This window comes from Pygocentrus nattereri, chromosome 30 (genome assembly GCF_015220715.1).
Source record: "Pygocentrus nattereri isolate fPygNat1 chromosome 30, fPygNat1.pri, whole genome shotgun sequence".
NCBI lineage: Eukaryota > Metazoa > Chordata > Actinopteri > Characiformes > Serrasalmidae > Pygocentrus > Pygocentrus nattereri.
Genome location: NC_051240.1, coordinates 3,933,327 through 3,954,532, shown reverse-complemented (window position 1 = coordinate 3,954,532; position 21,206 = coordinate 3,933,327). Strand labels below are relative to the sequence as shown.

Genomic DNA, 21,206 nt, shown 5'->3' with positions numbered 1-21,206 from the left:
CCTCCGGGCTAAAGACCATTCACATTTTTATCAGTGCACAGTTTCATGATGGTATAGGGATGCATTAGTGCACACCTGTGAAGGCACCATTAATGCTGAACAATGTACACGTTTTGGTAACATATGCTGCCATCCGGACGTCCTTTTCAGGGAAGGCCTTGCTTATTTCAGCAAGACAATGCCAAACCACCTTCCGCGTGTACCACAGCAGCATGGCTCTGTATTGAAAGAGTCTGGGTCTCCTCAGTTCCCAAATGCTCAGAGTGTTGTTAAAAGAAGAGGTAGTGGTAAACAGTGGTGAACATGCCCCCTTTCCAACTTTTTTGGAACGTGTTGTTGGCATCAAATTCAAAATGGGCATATATTTTTTCAAAAAACAACAGTTCTCATTTTCAACATTTGATATGTTGTCTTTGTACTATTTTCAATTAAATATGATTAAATAAATATTCAGTTTAAATGATTTGCACATCATTGGATTTTGTTTTTATTTACATTTTTCACAGCGTCCCAAGTTCTTTGGAAATGGGGTTGTAATTTCAAACATATTAAGTCTTTTATGGATCCTCAGACACCCTGTATACAGTCCTCTTATATAAGCATTAGAGACAGAGAGAGTAGAGGGTGCTCAGGTTTCTGCGGCAGCGTTTCATCTTCTCATATGTTCTTTGCTATGGAGACCTTTTTGGAATTATGGACAAATAAGAGAAAGAATGAGTGAATAGAGAGAACAGAGAGTAATTAGGTTTGTCTGGGGGGGAGGGTGGGGTTCCTGTTATTATGACTGAGCTGACTCGGTGAACCAAACAACACCATGACCATCAGTGAGGAAAGAGCGAGAGAGAGAGAGAGAGAGAGAGAGAGAGTGAGAGAGAGAGCGAAGACAAAAAGAAAAAAAAGAAAAAATGAAAATGACAAAATCAGAGCTAAAACCGAGCTGATCCTGCACAATATCTGTCCTTCAGAACGGAGCTGTGTCTCTCTACCAGAGACCTTAAATTGTCTGTAAGTGTATATTAAAAGAAATACATCAGTACTGATAATACTAATAATATTGGTAACGTAATGAACTAATATGCATCCATCATTCAGCACTGGCTTTGTGTTTGAAGTTATGATATTGTTTTTTAAACACATAATGTGTTTTTAAGCCTGTGTTTTGTTTATTTACTCTGTGTGTGAGTGTGTGTGTTGTGCTGGTGCTGATTGGCTGGAAACATATTCTGCACTTCATAACAGAGTTTCATATTTGAGGCAGTAATAAAAGAGAGAAAGCTGTATCTGTTTATGATTTATTCTCTTTTTCTTTCATGTGTAATTTAATCTGTCCCATTACAAGAAGGATCTTTAATAATACTGTAAAAAAACATTTCACACCAAACCACTCTGAATGACTCTGTTTACATGTTAACCACTGAGAATTCTCTAAACCATTTGAAAAATGCTGTAATTCCCCTGTAAAGTTTTAGGGGGATCTATTATCTTGAATTGTGGGTAGGTCTCTCAGCCACAGTTTTAGAATCTAGTTAACAGTTAACAGGAGTCCCACAAGGTTCAATTTTAGGGCCTTTGCTTTTCTCTCTGTAAATGTTACCTCTAGATGATGTCATAATATCAATTTTCATAGCTGTACTGATGATGCATAATACATAATACATTTTTGATTCTTTCTAATACTCCAGATTCAGGCTGACCAGCTGTGTGTCAGACACATTAAATTTCCAAAAGTATTCAGTTATAAAAGTATTTAGCCCCTCCAAATCATTGAATTCAGGTGGTCCACTCACTACCATGGCCACAGGTGTATAAAACCAAGCACCTAGGCCTGCAGACTGCTTCTACAAACATTTATGAAAGAATGGGTCGCTCTCAGGAGCTCAGTGAATTCCAGTGTGTTACTGTGATCGGACGCCACAAGTGCAAGAAGTCCAGTCGTGAAATTTCCTCACTACTAAATATATGACAGTCACTGTCAGTGGAATTATAACAAAGTGGAAGTGATTGGGAACGACAGCAACTCGGCCACAAAGTGGTCGGCCACGTAAAATGATGTAGTGAACAGAGGTCAACAACTGTCTGCAGAGTCAATCACTACAGACCTCCAAACTTCGAGTGGTCTTCAGATGAGCTCAAGAACAGCATAGAGAGCTTCATGGAATGGGTTTCCATGGCCGAGCAGCTGCATCCAAGCTTTACATCACCAAGCGCAATGCAAATCATCGAATACAGTGGGGTAAAGTGCTGCCACTGGACTCTAGAGCAGTTAAGACATGTTCTCTGGAGTGACAAATCCAATGGAGGAGTCTGGGTTTGGCGGTTTCCAGGAGACGGTACTTGTCTGACTGCATTGTGCCAAGTGTAAAGTTTGGTGGAGGGGGGATCATGGTGTGGGGTTGTTTTTCAGGAGTTGGGCTCGGCCCCTTAGTTCCAGTGAAAGGAACTCTTAATGCTTCAGCACCAAGAGATTTTGGACAATTTAATTTTTCCAACTTTGTGGGAACAGTTTGGGGACGGCCCCTTCCTGTTCCAACATGACTGCACACCAGTGCACAAAGCAGGTCCATAAAGACACGGATGAGCCAGTTTGGTGTGGAAGAACTTGACTGGCCTGCAAAGAGTCCTGACCTCAACCTGATAGAACACCTTTGGGATGAATTAGAGCGGAGAATGTGAGCCAGGCCTTCTCGTCCAACATCAGTGTCTGACCTCACAAATGAGCTTCTGGAAGAACGGTCAAAAATTCCCATAAACACACTCCTAACCCTTGTGGAAAGCCTTCCCAGAAGAGTTGAAGCTGTTATAGCTGCAAAGGGTGGGCCGACATCATATTACACCCTATGGATTAAGGATGGGATCTCATATGCGTGTGAAGGCACATGAGCGAATACTTTTGGCAATACAGTGTACTTCTCAGTGGATGTTGGAAAAAAAACTACAACTTAATTACTGATCCTGTACTAAAACTCAGAGACAGCTGCTTTATATTCAGCGCTTTAGCTTCATATACCAAACCTGTGTGTGATCTTAGACTAGGAGCCTGGTTTGTCTGCATATAAAATCAGTCATTAAAGTAGCTTATTATTATGGGAGATATTTCTATAAAATTTGGCAGAGTTCATTACTGTATTGCTCTGCTTACAGAGCTCGTATGAAAATAATCCATCCATAATCAATCAATCCAAAATGCAGCAGCACACATCCTAAAAGAAAACAGAAAGATCATGTCACTCCTGTTCTGAAAGATCTGCACTGGCTACCAGTAGATTTCATGATCGTTTTCAAGGCTCTGAAAGACCTGAAAGCACCGCTTACATCACAGAATGTCTGTCTGCTCCTGCTCCAGCACTGTTATTCTGCCTCTAAACCAAAGGCAACACTTTTACTTAAGACAGTCAAGCTCAGAGCTCACCTTTAATAAACATCTGAAAACGGAGCTCTTTACCTCAGCGCTTCAGTAAAACTCTACGTCTCTTTGGTGTTTATTTTTTAAACTAATCTGTTGTCTTACATCATTTTAAATTCCTATTCATACTTTCATTTATCACTGTTAAGCTTTATCACACGTCTGTAAGCACTCTGAGCTGCCACCGGCATGAACAGTGCTCTATCATCATTATTATTAATGTGGATCAGACACATCGAATCTCACACTCCAGTCTGGCAGCAGACAGTCTGACAACACCGCAATGAAGTTTATGTAAGTTCACTTCAATAGTGCCCTCGAAATGTGATGGTTAACTCAAGGTTAGTGTTGAATAAAGGCTCTTCAGAGTCGCTGCTGTGTGGAGCACATCTGCTCCGTCTCCAACTGAAAGATTTCTGTTCTTTTAAATATTAACATGAGGTCCAGACACACTTGACCCCACCATCCTTATACAGCTGTTATAGGATTTTGTACTGTGTGAACCATTATAGTGGTGGAGGACCTAACATTTGAAAGCAAATGTCAAATGTGAACCACTTCGTCATATGAGGCTGCAACGGAATACCTAAAGAGAAAAACGTATTCCGGCTGCAGTAAAGAGGCCAGTTTTAATGTCAGAGACTGCCAAGATTCGTCTGCCTAAACTGGTTGTAATGCTAAGTGTTAGTGAGAAGCGAACATCTCTCTGGCGATTTACATCCACTTTTCACTGATGGCGTGCGTTAAAAAGAACACTCTAGGCTGTGGAACAGAATGGAAAAGCTTTTCTGATTAAAATGGATGAGGACAGCAAACGCATCATGGCTGAATGTGCTGGCCTGTTTAACCGAAGTGTCTGTAAGATGATGCCACGGCGTATATGAAGATTAGTCCATTTCTCCTCGTTTTGACCAGTTTTCCTGCCTTTTCTTTTCAAAATTATGAAAACACACAAAAAGAAATAAACAGTAATAATAAGTAAATAAATAAAATCCCACCCAAAACAAACAAACAGTGAGCGCTGCAATAAACATCTCTGCATATACACACATAAACATGTATACATGCGCACATGGGAATAATTAAATGATCAACAAGCGTGCAGGAGACGGGTAAATGAGTAACATATATGAAATAGATCAGATAAGCGGGCAGCCAGTCCTCCTGTTCCAGGGATAAGTGATGAATTATGGTTTCTGTAAGAAGGAAAGCAGCGGTTCCCAACTCCTCCGGAACTTGTCGGAATTGTAGTTGAGGTCATGAGTCAGCTTCTCAAGAGGAATAAGAACAGAAATCTGTGTTATCCACATGTCAACTGTAGGGACCTGGGGGGTGGACCACCTCAGCAAAATACATTTTTTCGCCAAAAATAAAAGAATTATCAGCAGAGAATTTAATATACGTGTCAAAAGAAATATCTGGAGCATGAATAAAGAAACAAAGAAGGAGTCGGTAAAAACTGTTTACCGGTGACTTCTTGGATTACAGAGTGAAACAGAATTTCTTTAAAAATTCCAATGGAAACCCATCTGGGCCTGGACACTTCCCATTTGGCATAGATTGGATTGCAGCCAAGACCTCTTCTGGCGTGAATGCAGCATCTAAGCTGGAGCGATCCTCCTCCGTAATGGTAGGCAAAGAGATATTGCTCAAATATGAAGTGATATCATCAATGTCCGCCTTATCTGAACTGTATGGAGATTTATAAAAATCCCGTAAAGCGCTACTGATAATCTTTGGGTTACTTGTAATATCCCCATTCTGTGTTCTTATCATTTTTTAGATTTTTCATTTGGTAGGTGAGCAGACGGCTGGACTTATTCCCAGATTCATAATATTTCTGTTTAGTGTAAAGTAACAGTTTCTGGACCTGATGAGTGTGATCCATATTAAGTTCAGTCTTAACTGCCACTAATGCCTTTAAGTTTACTGATGTAGGTGATTGTTTGTGTATTTGTTCCAGCCTGATTTCTTTTTCACGGTTCCTTCTGTTTTCCTCCATAGCCTTTTTCTGATAAGAGCTATAAGAAATAAGATAACCACGTAAGGTGGCTTTGGCTGCATCCCAGATCATAGCAGAGGACACTGGAGAGCTTTTATTATCGAGCCATGATTGTGATAAGTTACATCGGACAAAGTTGCAAAAAGAGTCACTATTTAAAAATGAGGTGTTGAGTCTCCACATGGGAGTTCTGGGAATTTTACATAACGGATTAATATATAGATGTACAGGAGCGTGGCCTGATAAGACAATAGGGTGTATACGACAGGTCTGGACAGAATGTAAAAAGTTTTAGGAATAAAGGAATAGTCCAGTCTAGAATACGAATTATGGGGATGTGAATAAAACATGTAGTCTCTCACTTTAGGATTAAAATGTCGCCATATATCTATCAATCCGGTATTAGCGCATACATTTTTAAGACGGCAGACGATCTCGGATTAGACAAACTTGCAGGGGAGGATTTATCCAGAGAGGCATTCCATATACAATTGAAATCACCGGCTAAGAAGCCCAGGCCACTCCAATGTAGATTAAACATCAAAATCATTTGTGACATAAACTGAGGTGAATCATTATTTGGGGCATAAATATTGAGAATAGTTATGTTGTTCAAAAATTAAGCCACTAATCAAAATAAATCTCCCATCTGAGTCCTTTTCTTCATGGGCCAAAATGAAAGGAAGGTTCTTATTTATAAGGATGGCTTCTTATTCTGTGAATGAGAGGAGAAGTAAACTTGGCCTACCCAGTCCCTTTTAAGTTTCAGATGTTCTCCGTCAGAGAGCCTAGTTTCCTGGAGTAGCGCTATGTCGGTTTTTTGTTTTTTCAAAAATGTTAAAATCTTCTTCCTTTTAATGACATGGCCCAAACCTTGGACGTTCCAAGTGGTAAGTTTAAGAGAACCAGACATAAGAGCCACAAAGCTGGAAAATGCTTGGATAACAGGTGCTGAATATGGGAGAAATAGTCCAAATGTGAGCAATTATAAAAAAGAATAAACCTAGACTCCAGTTATTTAACCAAAAAGAACCACAAAGATTTGAACAGCGGCGCTTACCCTCCCCTATCTGGCCCCAAACGACAGGAAAAAGCTCCCCCAAAAGAAGTCACAGGGCATTCTGAACTTAGTCCAAGTCCTCGTTTAACAAGTAGATCACAGTAACAACTAAGACAGCCTAAACAGTGTCCGTACTCCAGGCTGAGTAATAAACACCCCAGAAGGACGGATTTCAAAATTATGCTTGGACCACACCGTTTATACCAGGTGTACTGTAAATACGGAATGGAGCTCTCCACCGAGGCCACAAGGCCGCTTGCTGAACAGGTTTCTTGCTGAAACGGCAGGACCCGGCGATGAGAAAATAGGCAATTCTTTGTGGCGTGGCGGTCTAGGCATCTCTAGAGTGCCGTCCGACTGGTAGTATTGAGTTTACTCGGAGAAAATTACGGATTAATCTGAAGCTGGAGCGGAGAGAAATTTCAGGCATCCATCTTGATCCCGATCACGTGACCCTCCGTTTTCCTGCTTTTTCAATCATGTTCCCTCAGTTTCCATTTGGAGAGTTTGGTTTAAGGTGACCTCCATGCACTTGCCAATTTATTAGAAACACCTATCTTCTGTTTCCACTGACAGGCCAATTTATTAGAAACACTTACCCTGTGCTTCCACCAACTGACCACTTTATTGGAAACACCCACCTTGTGCTTCCACCAACTGACCACTTTATTGGAAACACCCACCTTGCACTTCCACTCACTGGCCACTTTATTGGAAACACCCACCTTGCGCTTCCACTCACTGGCCACTTTATTAGAAACACCCACCTTGCGCTTCCACTCACTGGCCACTTTATTAGAAACACCCACCTTGCGCTTCCATCAACTGGCCACTTTATTAGAAACACCCACCTTGCGCTTCCACTCACTGGCCACTTTATTGGAAACACCCACCTTGTGCTTCCACCAACTGGCCACTTTATTAGAAACATCGACCTACGTCATCTAACTGACCACTTGATTAGAAACACCTACAGAGGTTTATGGTAAAGTGGCTGGGGGGGGGGTACATTTGCCCACTACCCTGGTGTATTTTTTGTGTTACAGTCCATCCTTCTTTATTTTTCTTACTAAAGCCTTCTTTGTTTTTCTTTGGGTTAGTCAGTATGTGATGGTCAGCAGAAGCTGAAAATGCGCCCCTTTAATTCTGCACTGTGCAGCTTTTACCTACTAGGCAACAAATCAGAATAACAACATGTTACACAACAGCAGCACTCGCTCGTATGAACGCTGCAGCTGTTTCATCACAGCATTACAGGAGAAACATAATGCACAGCCATTACAGGTTTTAGAAAAACACAGCTTGTAATTTATGAGTTTAATTGGGTCTTAAGCAACTAAATGAATCCATTAGTGAGCAAAATGCTCTACATTGTCAGCAAACCTGCATCAAAATGCACAAACAGCTTTAAGACTGTTTAATAAACCAGAGACTGATGTTTTATCCACAGTAACACAAACTACAAGACTGTTTCTGCCGTAAGCAGATAAGCGGCGTCGTATAGTCACAAGTCGCTTGTTCAGTCATTAACTGTAAACATCACTGATGGCATTTATGTACAAGTTATGCATCATTCAGTGCCAGAAAACAAGCAGGAAACATGCTCAGTGAGCACTTTATTAGATACATCTACCTTCTGTCTGCACTGCCTAGTTTCACTGGTGCGTTAGTGTGTGTTGTGCTGGTGTGAGTGGATCAGACACAGCAGTGCTGCTGGAGTTTTTAAACACCTCAGTGTTGCTGCTGGACTGAGAACCAAAAACATTCAGCTAACAGTGTCCTGTGGGCAGCGTCCTGTGGGCAGCGTCCTGTGGGCAGCGTCCTGTGGGCAGCACTGATGAAGGACTGGAGGGTGATCAACACAAACTGTGCAGCAACAGCTGAGCTGTCGTCTCTGACTTTACACCTACAAGGTGGACCCACAAGGTAGGAGTGTCTAGCAGAGCGGACAGTGTTTTAAAACTCCAGCAGTACTGCTGTGTCTGATCCACTCGCACCAGCACAACACACAGTAACACGTGATGTAAAATGAGAGGTACGAATTATGGGTAATGCTTGCCCCACTCACACAGATCAGTTTTAGAGTCAGCTAAAGCTAAAGCTAATCCAGCATAACCAAAAGCAAGCAAGCCAGCCCTCCTGGCTGTAGCTGCCTGTCGCCCGCTCACTCGTTTATCAAGACCAACATGAGTGATTCATCCATTCCTTCATTTGCATGTTATCCATCCATCTGCATGTCTGTTCATCTGTGCTTTTTAGCCAGTGCAGTTAGCCAGTTAGTTCTGTAAGAGGGGCAAAGCAGGGCTAGGCGTGTCGGACAGAGAGCTGTCAATCAAACTGCTCATTAGCCACGCCCACACAGTTCTTGGTTAGGTCTGATTGGCGGATTTTAGCTGGCATTATCAGCAGGGTGATTCATTATTAGGTCTTATTATGTTTACCTTTGAATTTATCATTTATTTTCCTGATACAAAGTAATGTGGGAGCAGGATGTTGCTCATGGCCACCAAACGTCCATAAATAGTAGTGTATTCAAATTTACTAAAAACAAGACCTTAAAGATAAAGATGCAGAGTCTGTTGTGGGTAACAATGTTTCTTTAATAGAGGCTTAAATTAAAACAGATTATGTTTAGCAGACACTGTAGGTCTTTGCAAACTTCTATTATATATAATCATCGGCAGAATGCTGAACCATGGTGTGGCAGTTCAAATGCTTTTATTAATCCTGCTCCTGCAATAAATGAGTCACTTCAGATTTATGTCCACCTTCAAAGTGACCTGTAATCTGTACAGTTCCACTGAAAAACAAACTGAAATTAATTAGAAATTTCTTTAATTCTATTAAATAAAATGAACAAACCTTAAATAAGTTGGTTGCATAAGTGATGTGGTTGCGTTCAAAATGAGTCCATCACATTTAAACTCATGTTATATAGTAGTCAGTACACAGCTGTCATCAGTTAAGGAGATGGGTACAAAAACATCTCCAAGGCATTAGATATACCATGCAACACAATGAAGGCGGTCATCCAGAAGTGGCACAACAGTGATATTACCATGAACTGGACGTCATTGAAATATTGATCTAAAGACAAGAAGAAAATTGGTCCGGGAGGCTGTTAAGAGGCCTACAGCAACACTAAAGGAGCTGCAGGAATTTCTGGTAAGTGCTGGTTGTATTCTTCATATATCAGGCTGTGGGGTCAGGTGGCAAGACGGAAGCCTTTTCCAACCAAGAAAAACATCCAAGCCTGGCTATGCTTTGCCAAAACCTTCATCAAGTCTGCCAAAGGATGAGGGAAAACGTGTTATGGTCCGACGAGACCAAGGTTGAACTTTTTAATTCCAAAAGGAAAGCCAACAATGCACATCACCAAAAGAACACCATGACCACAGTGAAGCATGGTGGAGGCTGCATTATGCTTTGGGGCTGTTTTTCTGCAGCTGGAACTGGGGCTTTAGCCAAGGTGAGGGAATTATGAACAGTTCCAAATATCAGTCGATTTTTATCACTAAACCTTCCAGCCTCTGCTAAAAAGTTGAAGAAGAAGAGGAATTTTACCTTTCAGCACAACAATGACTCAAACAATGACTTCTGGCATCGCCAGAAGAAGATCAAAGTTGTGGAATGGCCCAGCCAGAGCCCAGACCTGAATCCCACTGAAAATGCATGGGTAGACCTGGAGAGATGTCCCTCACCAGCTGACAGATTTGGAGCACTTTTGCAAGGAAGAGTGAGCAAAGGTTGCTATGTCAAGAGGTGCCATGCTGATAGACCCCTATCCCAAAGACTGAATGCTGTCATAAAGTCAAAGGGAACTTCAACACAGTATTCATTTAAAGGTGTGCATATTTATGCAACCACATTATTTTAGTTCTTCATTTTTGTTTTTCCACCCTAAAAGATTTCAGTTTGTTTCTCAGTGGAACTGAAATACTGAATAAAAATTCAGTTTTTGGTAGCATTTTTTCAAACGTAGCACTATTGGCTCTTTTTTCTCTGGTCAGATGTCTGAAAGAATAAATACTGTGGCATACTGTGTATTGTGACAATTTCTTTAAGTATCATTATATCCTATTTTTTCCATATCGCCCACATGGCCTCAGTATATAGATCATGAATACAATATTAACTTTTCTATGATTCATTTTTTTGTTTATTTACAAACATTAAAAAATGCATATAAAAGTTGTATATAAAAGAACCAAATCCAAGAAAACAAATGGAAAATACTTCCTTCATATGTACTCTTAAATAGAAGTGCTTCTTTTGGTAAACATTGATAAAGATACTTGTGATTTTATGTAGATTGCACAAAAGCAAAAACATATTAAAAAGAAAATGCCCTTTAGTTCCCCAGACACTTGTTTCCTGATAGATCTACAAATACTGCTCTGAATAAAACTCATCCTGGCAGCTTTAGGACTGTTTTTATAAAGAAAATGTATCTGTGCTTCATGTGTTTAACTATAAATATGATATCGGATGTGGGGTTACATCTAATGGACTTCATTAAATCTGTGATCTACATGCAACACACAGCAAATCCTTCATAACAGCATCGTTTCTAAAGTGATCATCAGTGTCGGTGTCAATCACAGACATATTAACCACTTTACTTTTCACATTACAGGAAAAACATCGCCTTCATCTCTGCCCAGAGTGGCTTCTCAGTTTGTATGAAAATTAGAGCCGGACCGATAAGCTGGTTAGCCGATATAATTGATTATGGTAATTAGATCTCACTTAAGGTCAAATTATATTAGTCCTACCACTGGACACCCCAATACGGATAACTTTAGGATGAACCGGTAAAACCATCAACAGCACATTCTCCATCAATCAAGAACCATTTGACCTTCTACGAATGTTCATGGTTTCATATCGCTGCTGTCGGAACAAAACCTCATATCTCCAAAATAATAACTTTACAGGAGAAGCAAAAAACCTACTTCACTCTTAATGCAAGTCAATGGAACCAGAATTCTTTCTGTATGATTTTGGGTTGTTTCTTTTGGCCCATTCATTGTGAAATTTACACTCAGTGTAAAGAACAACATGTAACTTCAAATTTGGTCAAAAACTGCAAAATGACAAAAGCGATGATACGAGGTTTTGTTCCGACAGCAGCGATATAGAACAACCGTCTTTACTAAAGAACCCTTCAAGAACATGCCATGCCATTGGTCATGCCATCATATATAAAACCTAAAATATAAAATTATAACATTTTATCGCTTAGTAGAATGTTTGACCTCCAAAAACTGGAATCGATATTGACCACAAAATCTCCACATCGGTCAGGCTCTAGTCTTGGAACTAACAGCATCCATACAGAGCAAAAAAACATTTTTGGTGAGAGCAAGTCCGTTTAAAATGATCAATTTACATTTATCAAGATGATCAGGAAAAATGACAACAACAATAAATAAAATGAACCTGAAGCATCAAAACAGATGGAGAATAAAGTGTCTGCTTTACACACTTAAACAAGATGGATCTTCAAGAGCTCGTTAGTAAAGAAAATGGTTCTACAAAGGGTTCTTCAGATCGATGGAGAATGTGTTGCATATAATTCTATACAGACCCTTTTTTAAAAGAGTTCTTCTACTGTTACCAGCTTGATGTCGGAACAATAGGAGAACCCTTTCTTGTGCTATATAGACCAATATATAGACCCCTTTTCAAAAATAACAGTCTCTACCAAACAGAACCATCTTACCATGCGGAGAACCATTGAAGCATGCAAATGGTTCTTTGAGTGTTCATGGTTCTGTATAGAACCATTTTCTTTACTAACGAGCCCTTGAAGAACCATCTTTTTTCAGAGTGTATGTGGAGTGGTTGAAATACTAATCCAATAAACAAGGAATCAAACGGTAAAGCATGAGGAATAGCTGATCCAAACACGCTAATCTGGCTAACACTGAACGGAAGCCAGCTAGCTTGACGTGATTTGCATAATGCTAATTAGTGTTCACTTTAATTGGCTGTTAGCACCGTTAGCATTACTGGAGTCAGCTAATCGGAACAATAATAAGGCCACTCGGACATTTAAAGGAAAAAAGTGACATCGTTGAACTACAGATCGTCTGGTAATCTTCACATCTTGGAGTCTCCTTCTAAATCATTATTGCATTCATAGCTAAAGTAAGTGATTGGTTAGAGTATTGATTACATGGCTTATCATCTAGCACGTATCAGAGAGGGTTCAGTGTTTATTGCTTCTCAAAATTGTGAGCACTTCTTCTCACACAGCTTTAAACAGGAGTTTCAGGCCAAAACAGCTCAGATTCTGCATATCTAGAGTTCATAAAGCTTTGACTTCACCATCTGATCCTAACACCCCTGTTTTTCTGCTCGATCAGTGCAAGGAAGTTCAAGAGAACCCAAACTGAAATGCTGTGAGGATCTAGCAGCTAATAGACAGTGCAAACTCTTCATACACCACTCACATCTCAAGATCTAAAGTACAAAGTAATTCACTTATTTGTGCCATATAAACATTTCAGAACTAAAGCTGTGAATATCACTAATGTATGAATAATACACAGCGTTGGGTAGATCACCCTGCGATGGCTGGTGACCTGTCCAGGGTGTATCCTGCCTTCCACCCAATGACTACTGGGATAGGCTCCAGCTCCCCCCGTGACCCAGAAGAAAAAAGCTGTGTGTGTATCTGTGTTGAGTAGATCTGGCAAAAAGATCTGCGTAATTAAGCAGCTAAGATGTAAACAGAGTTGTTCAGAGTGGTTTGGTGTGAAATGTTCTGTTCTAGAGAAACAGAGTCAGAATTAATCACAGTGGCGGTGATAGGAACCAGACATCCACCTCTAAAAGCTCCCTCACAGAAAGTTACTACATGAAATGGTTATGAATTCACTGCCTGATGTCTGAGATATGATAGCTTTGAGAAGATTTCAGCCTTAAACTCCATTAATGATGGAGGGATACATGCAGGGTGCTGTGAGGCAAAATAGTCCCCAAAGAAAACGTATTATTTCAGATTTATCGCTATTCTCATCATCAACACTCCATATAAAACTCAGAAGACACGTGTAGGTTCACTGATGGTTCTGGATAGTAAATAAAGTGTTGTAGTCATGGTGACCCCTGGTTCCTATCACCACCACTGTAAAGAAATTTGAACCATTTCACACCAAACCACTCTGAATCACTCTGAGTACATCTCACACACTCAAGTGTGATGCAATTTTAATGGTGATGCAATTTTTAGATTATTTAAAGAACTGATTTCTTCAGTAATCACTACTAATGATCCTCTATTTTTCTCCTGCTGCTCCTTTAATATAAATCCAGTAGTCTAATGTTGAAGTTTCTAGCTTGTCTGTCCCAACTTTGCATCATTTAAAGTCACAGTAACATTGTTACTATGTAGTTTATATGGCAACACTGAGTATATTAAGAATTAACAAATGATTATTGAGATTATCAAATTAAATAGTTAATACACTACAAAAAACGGTTCATTGGCAAGTAAAGATGTTCTCAATTTGGTGATATATCTAATATTCCTCATTTTAAGATTGCTGTAGACTCAGATTATTTAACTCATTCAACTTAAGTAAATTTATTAAGTATAATAATCTCACTATAGTGGCAGATAATTTAGCAAAATTATCTGCCAGTATATTCAGATAATTGTACTTGATAAAATTACCTTAAACAAGTAAAAACATCTAGGAATAAGTCTTAGAATATTCATATAATCACCTCAAAATGAGAAATATTAGATATTTAGAGTATATTTAAGATGATTTCTTATTTTAAGTATTTTGCAGTGTAATTCTTACAAAAAGTAACAGTAATCTGATGACATCTATTTTTAAAAGTATTCTACTCTGATTACAAGCACTTGATTGTCATAATCCAGATTACATGTAGTCCATTGCTACCCAGCACAGCTCCATCTCAGTTACTGAGAGGCACTTGATAAGAACTGCACCAATAAACAGAGAGATGTTCCCTCTATTGTTATAACTCTGTTGTCAGTTGTTCAGCACTACTGCAGGTGTGTACTACAGCACTGTGATTCCTGCTACCTGCAATAGCAACACTTTGTATTCACAGCTCTATAAAAATTCTCCCGTCTCCATTTTTAACCGCTTTGATTTACATAAATTGAAAGCATACTCTATTATTTATGCCCTCTGGGTGTGAAACAAAAAAAAAATACACCTAAATTCTGAACACCTTTGGGTTTCTGGTAAATGGGCCAAAACTGAGGAAAGCACAGCTGTGCCTCCGCTCTTCTGGAAAGCTGCCGGTTCTTTGGAAGTTTTTAGATATTTGTTTTTTGGGTAGTGATGTTGTGTGAGCTCTGTTGAGGTTTTCAGAATTAGATTTTTCCAAAAGTTGCTCACATTAGCTATAGCGCTGGTTCCAAATCCTGGTGCAGAAAGCCCTGTCCTTCGCCCACCAATCAGAGTTGTAGTCTGAGTCACGTACCTTCAGCTCAATGCTCAGTCTCTTAAAGGAGTAATCTTAAAGGAGATGCAATGCTAGAAAGTGTCTAGCGCTGCAGTCAATAACAGTGGGAGAAAGAAACAAGACCATGAACAAGGTGTCGCTGGGATCTGAACTAGCAACCTCCTGCAAAACCTCTGATTCTGTTCGGTGTCCCTGTATTTGGTTCCTGTGCTAGAAGCTGGACTCAGGCACGGCTCTCCTCCTGCCCAGCGTAGAGCTGCTGCTGTATCGGTTTTGTGTTCTCTGCAGAGTTCCGTGTGGGTTCTTCTCTCCAGTGGAGTTCCTCGGGAGCCCAGGCATTCCGTTTCGCTGCAGAGACACTGCCCTCTGCAGGTTCTCTCCGGTCCTGCGAGGGATGCTGGAGGAGCTTTGTGAACGTTTGATATCAATTGCTCTGCCATTGACCAGTTGATCTCCCAATAGTGTCCTGAGGCCGTTGGTCATCCCACTTGAAGCCGTACCATAACTTCTGGAAGGCAGGGAAAGTCGGGAAATGCTTCTTTCACCAGGAACGCCGTCCTCTACCAGTTCATCCTGGCCAGAGCCTTGTCGTGGGTCTCTCTTCAGGAAGCCACCCTTCAGGAAAGCCATGATGCCATCTTGAGGCATCGCGTCATCTCTTCTGCCTTCCATCTCATAAAGCAGTGTGTCTCCTGTTGCTGTCCTGCTTTTCCTCAGGAGGGACCCTCCTGCACCTGGGATGCCCATGCTGGAGCTCCTGTTGTTCTGGGGGTTTTGGGATTTTGCTTGATCCTTGGGCCTCCTGGTACTCCTTCGGCTCAGGGCACCATCTTCTTTCTGTCTGGTTCTCTGTCCTGTTACGGTTTCGGACTCTGGACGATGCTGTCCCTCCGCCAACCGTGGGGAATCGTTGGGACGATCTGGGTTTTTTTGGCCCTCTGGAACTTTCTGACCTTCTGGAGCTTTTTGGTACCTTAAGGGTTCTTTCTTGGAGGATGACTTCACCAGAGCAGCAATGGGGTCATTGGTGATCCGAGGTCTCCTACCAGACTCCAGGTACTCCACTAGCTGGGCTGGAGCGTTCGAGGAAGCTGTAGCAACAGAGGCAGTCGGGGCAGTAGAGGCAGTTGGGGCAGCAGGAGTGTCTGGGCCAGAAGGAGCATTTGGAGCAGCAGAGGCATTTGGGGCAGTAGGGGCAGGGGCAGGTTTGCGTTTATCTTTAGAGCCGAAGGACCATCTGAGTGGAAACAACTTACTCGTGTTCTCTTTTGGTTTGGCGGGGCTTCTCATACTTACACTGCGTCCCTGCAACCCTCGGATGAAAGGCCTTGTCTCGAAACCTCCTAATGAGACTGAAAGAGAGAGACCCACACTGTAAAACACTTCTGCATCAAAGTTCTAAATCATTTTCTCTGTACTGTATAACTATAATCATGAAACAGCAATAAACTGTGGATGTGAATAAAGATACCGTTCTCTTATCTCTCAGTAAATTTACTGAGATACATCATCTGCTAAAAGATGTAGGAAAATATCTACAGTAGCTATGAAGCTGATATATTTGCTAATTGTTTTCATTGTTCACTGCAAAAAAAACGGCAACTTGATTTTAAATCTATGATGCATCTAATATTTCTTATTTTGAGATGGTTCTGCACTTATTATAAGATTATCTAGCATATACCTAGACACTTTTCCCTTGTTCCCTCACTATACTGGCAGATGTTTTTACTGGTTTCAAGCACATTTCTTAACACAAGCAATATAATCTGGCAATATGGTGTGATCATATTACTTAAGATAAATAATAAATAAAATGACCTTAAACAAGTAAAAAAGGTCTAGAAATATGGCAAATAATCTTAAATGAAGCTCACAACAATCTCAACAGGAGAAATATTAGATTTTAAGATATATATTTAAGATAATTACACTTGACAAGTTCCCATTTTTTGCAGTGTGCATGTAAACTACATGAAGAGATTTTCACTGTAATTGCATTTGCTGTGCCGCATTGCTGTTTAAGTGTTCACTACAGGCAACTTTATGTTGATGACTGGAGCGTCTGAGCAGAACAGCAGACACTTTCTCTACTTGCTCTGCTCTGGGTTTTCTATTTTTTGCTCCTTCCTCACATGTCGGAGGAGTTGCTCTGCTCTGCACCCACTCTTCCCGACACACTCTTAAGATATTTTGTGTCTTGAATATACGGTCAAGACATTACACACTTTATTTCATTAATCATATGAATTATGGCAATTAATGAACAAAAAACTGGTTAAACATTCTGTGCTACACAGGCTTTTCTGTAAGGTTTAGGCTTGAAGCGATGGCCCAATCACAAGCCAGAAATCTGCTGAGGGTAAACAAACATGCTTTGAAAACCACCTTCTTTAACATTCTGGCAGCAAAATAGACGACATGAGACTGACTGTGTGTGATGTCTGTAGATCTGCATTGTGATCAGTGTGAGTTTTCAGTATTTAGTTCTGCTGAACAGCTCAGCACAGATGCTGTGTATGAACTGCCGTTGTGTCTGAGCCGTGAAGTCACTGCTGCATCACTTGTGTAACGCAGAGGCGGTCAGTATAGAATAACAGGAGCGTCCTGCTCACTGGACGGAGTGATACCAGAGCTGTTTTGGAGCAAGAGAGTTTCTGAAAAGCTGCTCTGGGCAAAAAGAAGCTGCTACCGCTCCACACTGCTCACATGCTCTGGTCATGGATTAGATGAAAAGTTCAGTTAAAAGATAACTGCTAAATGTACACTACATTTTAAACAAAGCATTCTTAGCTCTGCCTTCCTCTTTTCTGGAAGCAGACAATCCCGAAGGGTTTTGGGAAATGGCAGCTTACCCTGATCATCCTTCTGAGCTTCATCCTGGAAGACAGGTGAGTCAGGCGGGTCGGGGATGGAGGGAAGGGTGGTGGACGTGCGGGACACCATACTGCCTCTCTTACTGTCTCCATTCAGACGAATGAGCCAATGATCTGACACAGATGAACTGGTTGAACCTGCAGTCACAACACAGAAATGGAAATATTCAAACATTAACATAAACACCCTAATCAATTTTAGAATTAGCTGATAAGGTTCACGGGTGAACACTGTAGTGTTTAGCGATGTGCATTTAATCGCAGTGCACCTTTAGTAGCTGTTAAAGTGTCTGTTGTGTTGCTATAATGCTGTAATGTGATTAATAGTGTAATACTGTGATGTCACAGCCAGCAGCAGCTGTGAGATTGAGGTTAAGGTTATGGTTAGTTACTTCGCCAACCACACTTCTAAAAATATTATGGCAAGAATGTCTACTTTCGAAAGTTCTTTCTTAAGTCTATTCTTAAGTTTATTTCAAGTCATTTCAACTTTAACTGGCAGATACTTTTGCTTTTTTCTTACAATACATAAAATTATCTGCCAGCATAGTGAGATAAAGCTACTTAAAGTAAAAATATTCTAAAAATATTCTTCCAGTATAATGACAGCAATCAGGAAATAAGAAATATTAGACATATTGCTTGGATATTAAATGATTTCACTTGTCAAGATATCAGTTTTTGCAGTGCATGTTAGCTGCTATAAATGTTGCTTCAAAATAAAATGGTTAAGTTTAGGAATGAGTTTAGCTAAACTCCCAACTATGTTAGTTAGCTAGTTAACAAACACCGACAGAGTGATATCATCCAATGTTACACAGTTATCACTTAGGAGTTTGCATGTTCTCCCCGTGTCTGCGTGGGCTTCCTCCGGGTTTTCCGGTTTCCTCCCACAGTCCACCAAAGACATGCAGTCAGGCCAATTGGACGTGCTAGATTGCCCCTGGGTGTGTGTGACTGTCTGTGTCTGTCTGTCTGCCCTGCGATGGACTGGCAACCTGTCCAGGGTGTATCCTGCCTTCTGCCCGATGACTGGGATAGGCTCCAGCACCCCCCGCCGCCCCCCCCCGCAACCCTGAGGGAGAAGCGGCTTAGAAAATGTGTGTGTGTGTGTGTGTGTTTGTGTGTGTGTTATCACTTAACTTAGAAAGCATGCTAGCTTAGCGAACATCTGCCAGAGTTCAGGGCTTCTTCTATGCAGAGGAATTCATGCCAGATTACATGTGATACAGAATATGAAAAATGAAATGCCAAATGAAAAAAATGCCTCTGTTACATTGTTTTCTTGTCTCTTGACCTCTTTACTAAAAAACGATATATATTGTTTTATATAATTCTTATTATTTCTCTCTACATGTTCATTCCTCAACAACGCTTTTGGGAAACGCAGTCCTGGTTCAGTCTCGTCCTGAAGGGTTCGATTGTCACTCCAGTTGTTGGCCAACCATAGTCGGACAGGGAATGTGTGTTGTGCTGTAGTGTAATTTGCAGAATCCAAACCCTCCTCAAACCAGGTGAGTGGGCTTGTGTCTGGAATACTGATCGTTATTTCTTGCGCACAGGTGCCAGACATTTAGCCTGTCTGCTGAACATAGGCTGTCATGCTTTTACAGGCTTTACTGATGTTGAGGTTAGGCACAATCTATACATGACAAGTGACAAGTGTGACAGACGTGACCATGTAGTGCCCGACAAACGCAGACGGAGCAGAATGTTCGAGGTATAAACTCACACCACCTGCACTGTATTCAATATAACAGCACATAGCACAGCAGCAGTGAAACTACACAACACAGCAACACAGCAGCACATTATTTCAAATTGTATGTTTGTTTGTGCAGTGCTTTTTTTACGGCAGCTAACAAAGGCCTGCATAGCATAGTGCTGAGAGGTGGGGGGGAGAGCGAGGATCATCCTACCCACCCAGTAGAAGAGAGAGAGGTGGGGGACTCCTGCAAAAGGTATGGGGTGGGCCTCGAACCAATACTGAGGGGAGGCAGAGAGCCAAAGAGGGCAGGTGATGGCACTTTGTTTTAAAATGAACAGATAATTGATTAAACATTTTTAAAAATGAATACCGCTTTCAGTATTAATACAAACCCTGCAATGATGCCACACAAAGGCATTTCCTTACCTCTTGCCTCTAAAAGCACCATAGACCCATCCCTAATGTAATCTACTCAATTTGCCACCATATTTCTGGTATAAGCATGTTTATGTTGGCCTAATCTGTTAATATTCATGCTCCCTGAAGCATCATATAAACAGCTGTGTTTTGGTTTTTCTTTGGGACGATAAACAGGTGGGCGTTGAGGTGAAAAAGGTTGAGACGCCCTGCCTTAGAGGGTTGGGCTACTGAGGAGCCCCTGATTATTGTTATTGCGAGATATGACTGAGATATGACTATCACTTCATGCTCACCTCTGACGGAGCTGTTAGCGGACCACGGCGGGATGGCGTTCCTGCGCTGGTAGAACAGGACGTAGGCTCCCTTCGTACAGAGCTCCTCCTCTGGAACCAGATCCACACTGCTGTCATCATAACTGTACCACTGACCGTCCACTGAGTTCCTACAGTACGCTACACACACACACACACACACACACGCACACACACACACACACACACACACACACACACACACACACACACACACAGTTCCATGAATATTTCTTATTTGAAATGTGTTCTTAGGAAAGAACAGAATCTACACAAACTCAAGAACACAAAGGAGAGAACAGTTCTGCGCTTTAAGAACACAACAAGCCTTTTTTCACAGACTTTTTCTCAATAATGTATTTAACACACAGCGGCTGCATGTCTTGCGCCATGCGGAATGCAACTTAAAACCCACCAGAAGCTGAAACTGACCCAAAATGTGTACATACATAAATGTTTAGTGTGTAAAAACACACAACAAACTGATTAAAATAATCTGTACCTCTAACAAATTTTATAGAAGCTCGTACCTCTTGCAAAACCTCTTACTGTCTTTGTAAATGAGTCTCTTAATAAATAGCTATCAGGGTCTGTTTACAGAGACCTCTTTATGAGATACACATTTGTCCTCCTTCAGGTTTAAAATGGTCAGCATTACCACTGAGTTAACCGCACTCCTTCTCCTACTCTGTGTGCCTGTGTGTTCTTTGGTTGCCAGCTATTCCAACTCTAGTATCAATACACATTAATAAGACGATTTGTTTTCAAACCTTTCTCCACAGCTGCAGTGTATTATGTACAGTTTTGGACGGCGTATGTGTGCTTAGTTGAGGACACCCTGGTGCAACACGGCTGCTGCTTTATACTGGTTTTTGTCTGGTTTATTTTGTTTGTGTAGGTTCTTCTCTAGGTTTTGATGTTTTCCTGATGGCTGAGGAGTTTGGCATCATACCCACTGAGATAGCGGGTGAC

At 41.0% G+C, this 21,206-nt stretch overlaps 1 protein-coding gene across 1 annotated transcript in view; it reads right to left on the bottom strand.

The window, feature by feature from the left end:
* Positions 1-9,047: 9,047 nt before the first annotated feature.
* Positions 9,048-21,206, bottom strand: part of usp43a (ubiquitin specific peptidase 43a) — a 78,893-nt gene continuing 66,734 nt past the window's right edge. Inside the window, exons 13-15 of the mRNA XM_037536487.1 lie at positions 20,217-20,375; positions 17,775-17,933; positions 9,048-16,271 (exon numbers count right to left, since the gene is read on the bottom strand). Coding sequence (XP_037392384.1) covers positions 15,130-16,271; positions 17,775-17,933; positions 20,217-20,375 — 1,460 coding nt within the window. The 3' untranslated portion in view covers positions 9,048-15,129. The remainder of the gene's footprint in view (positions 16,272-17,774; positions 17,934-20,216; positions 20,376-21,206) is intronic.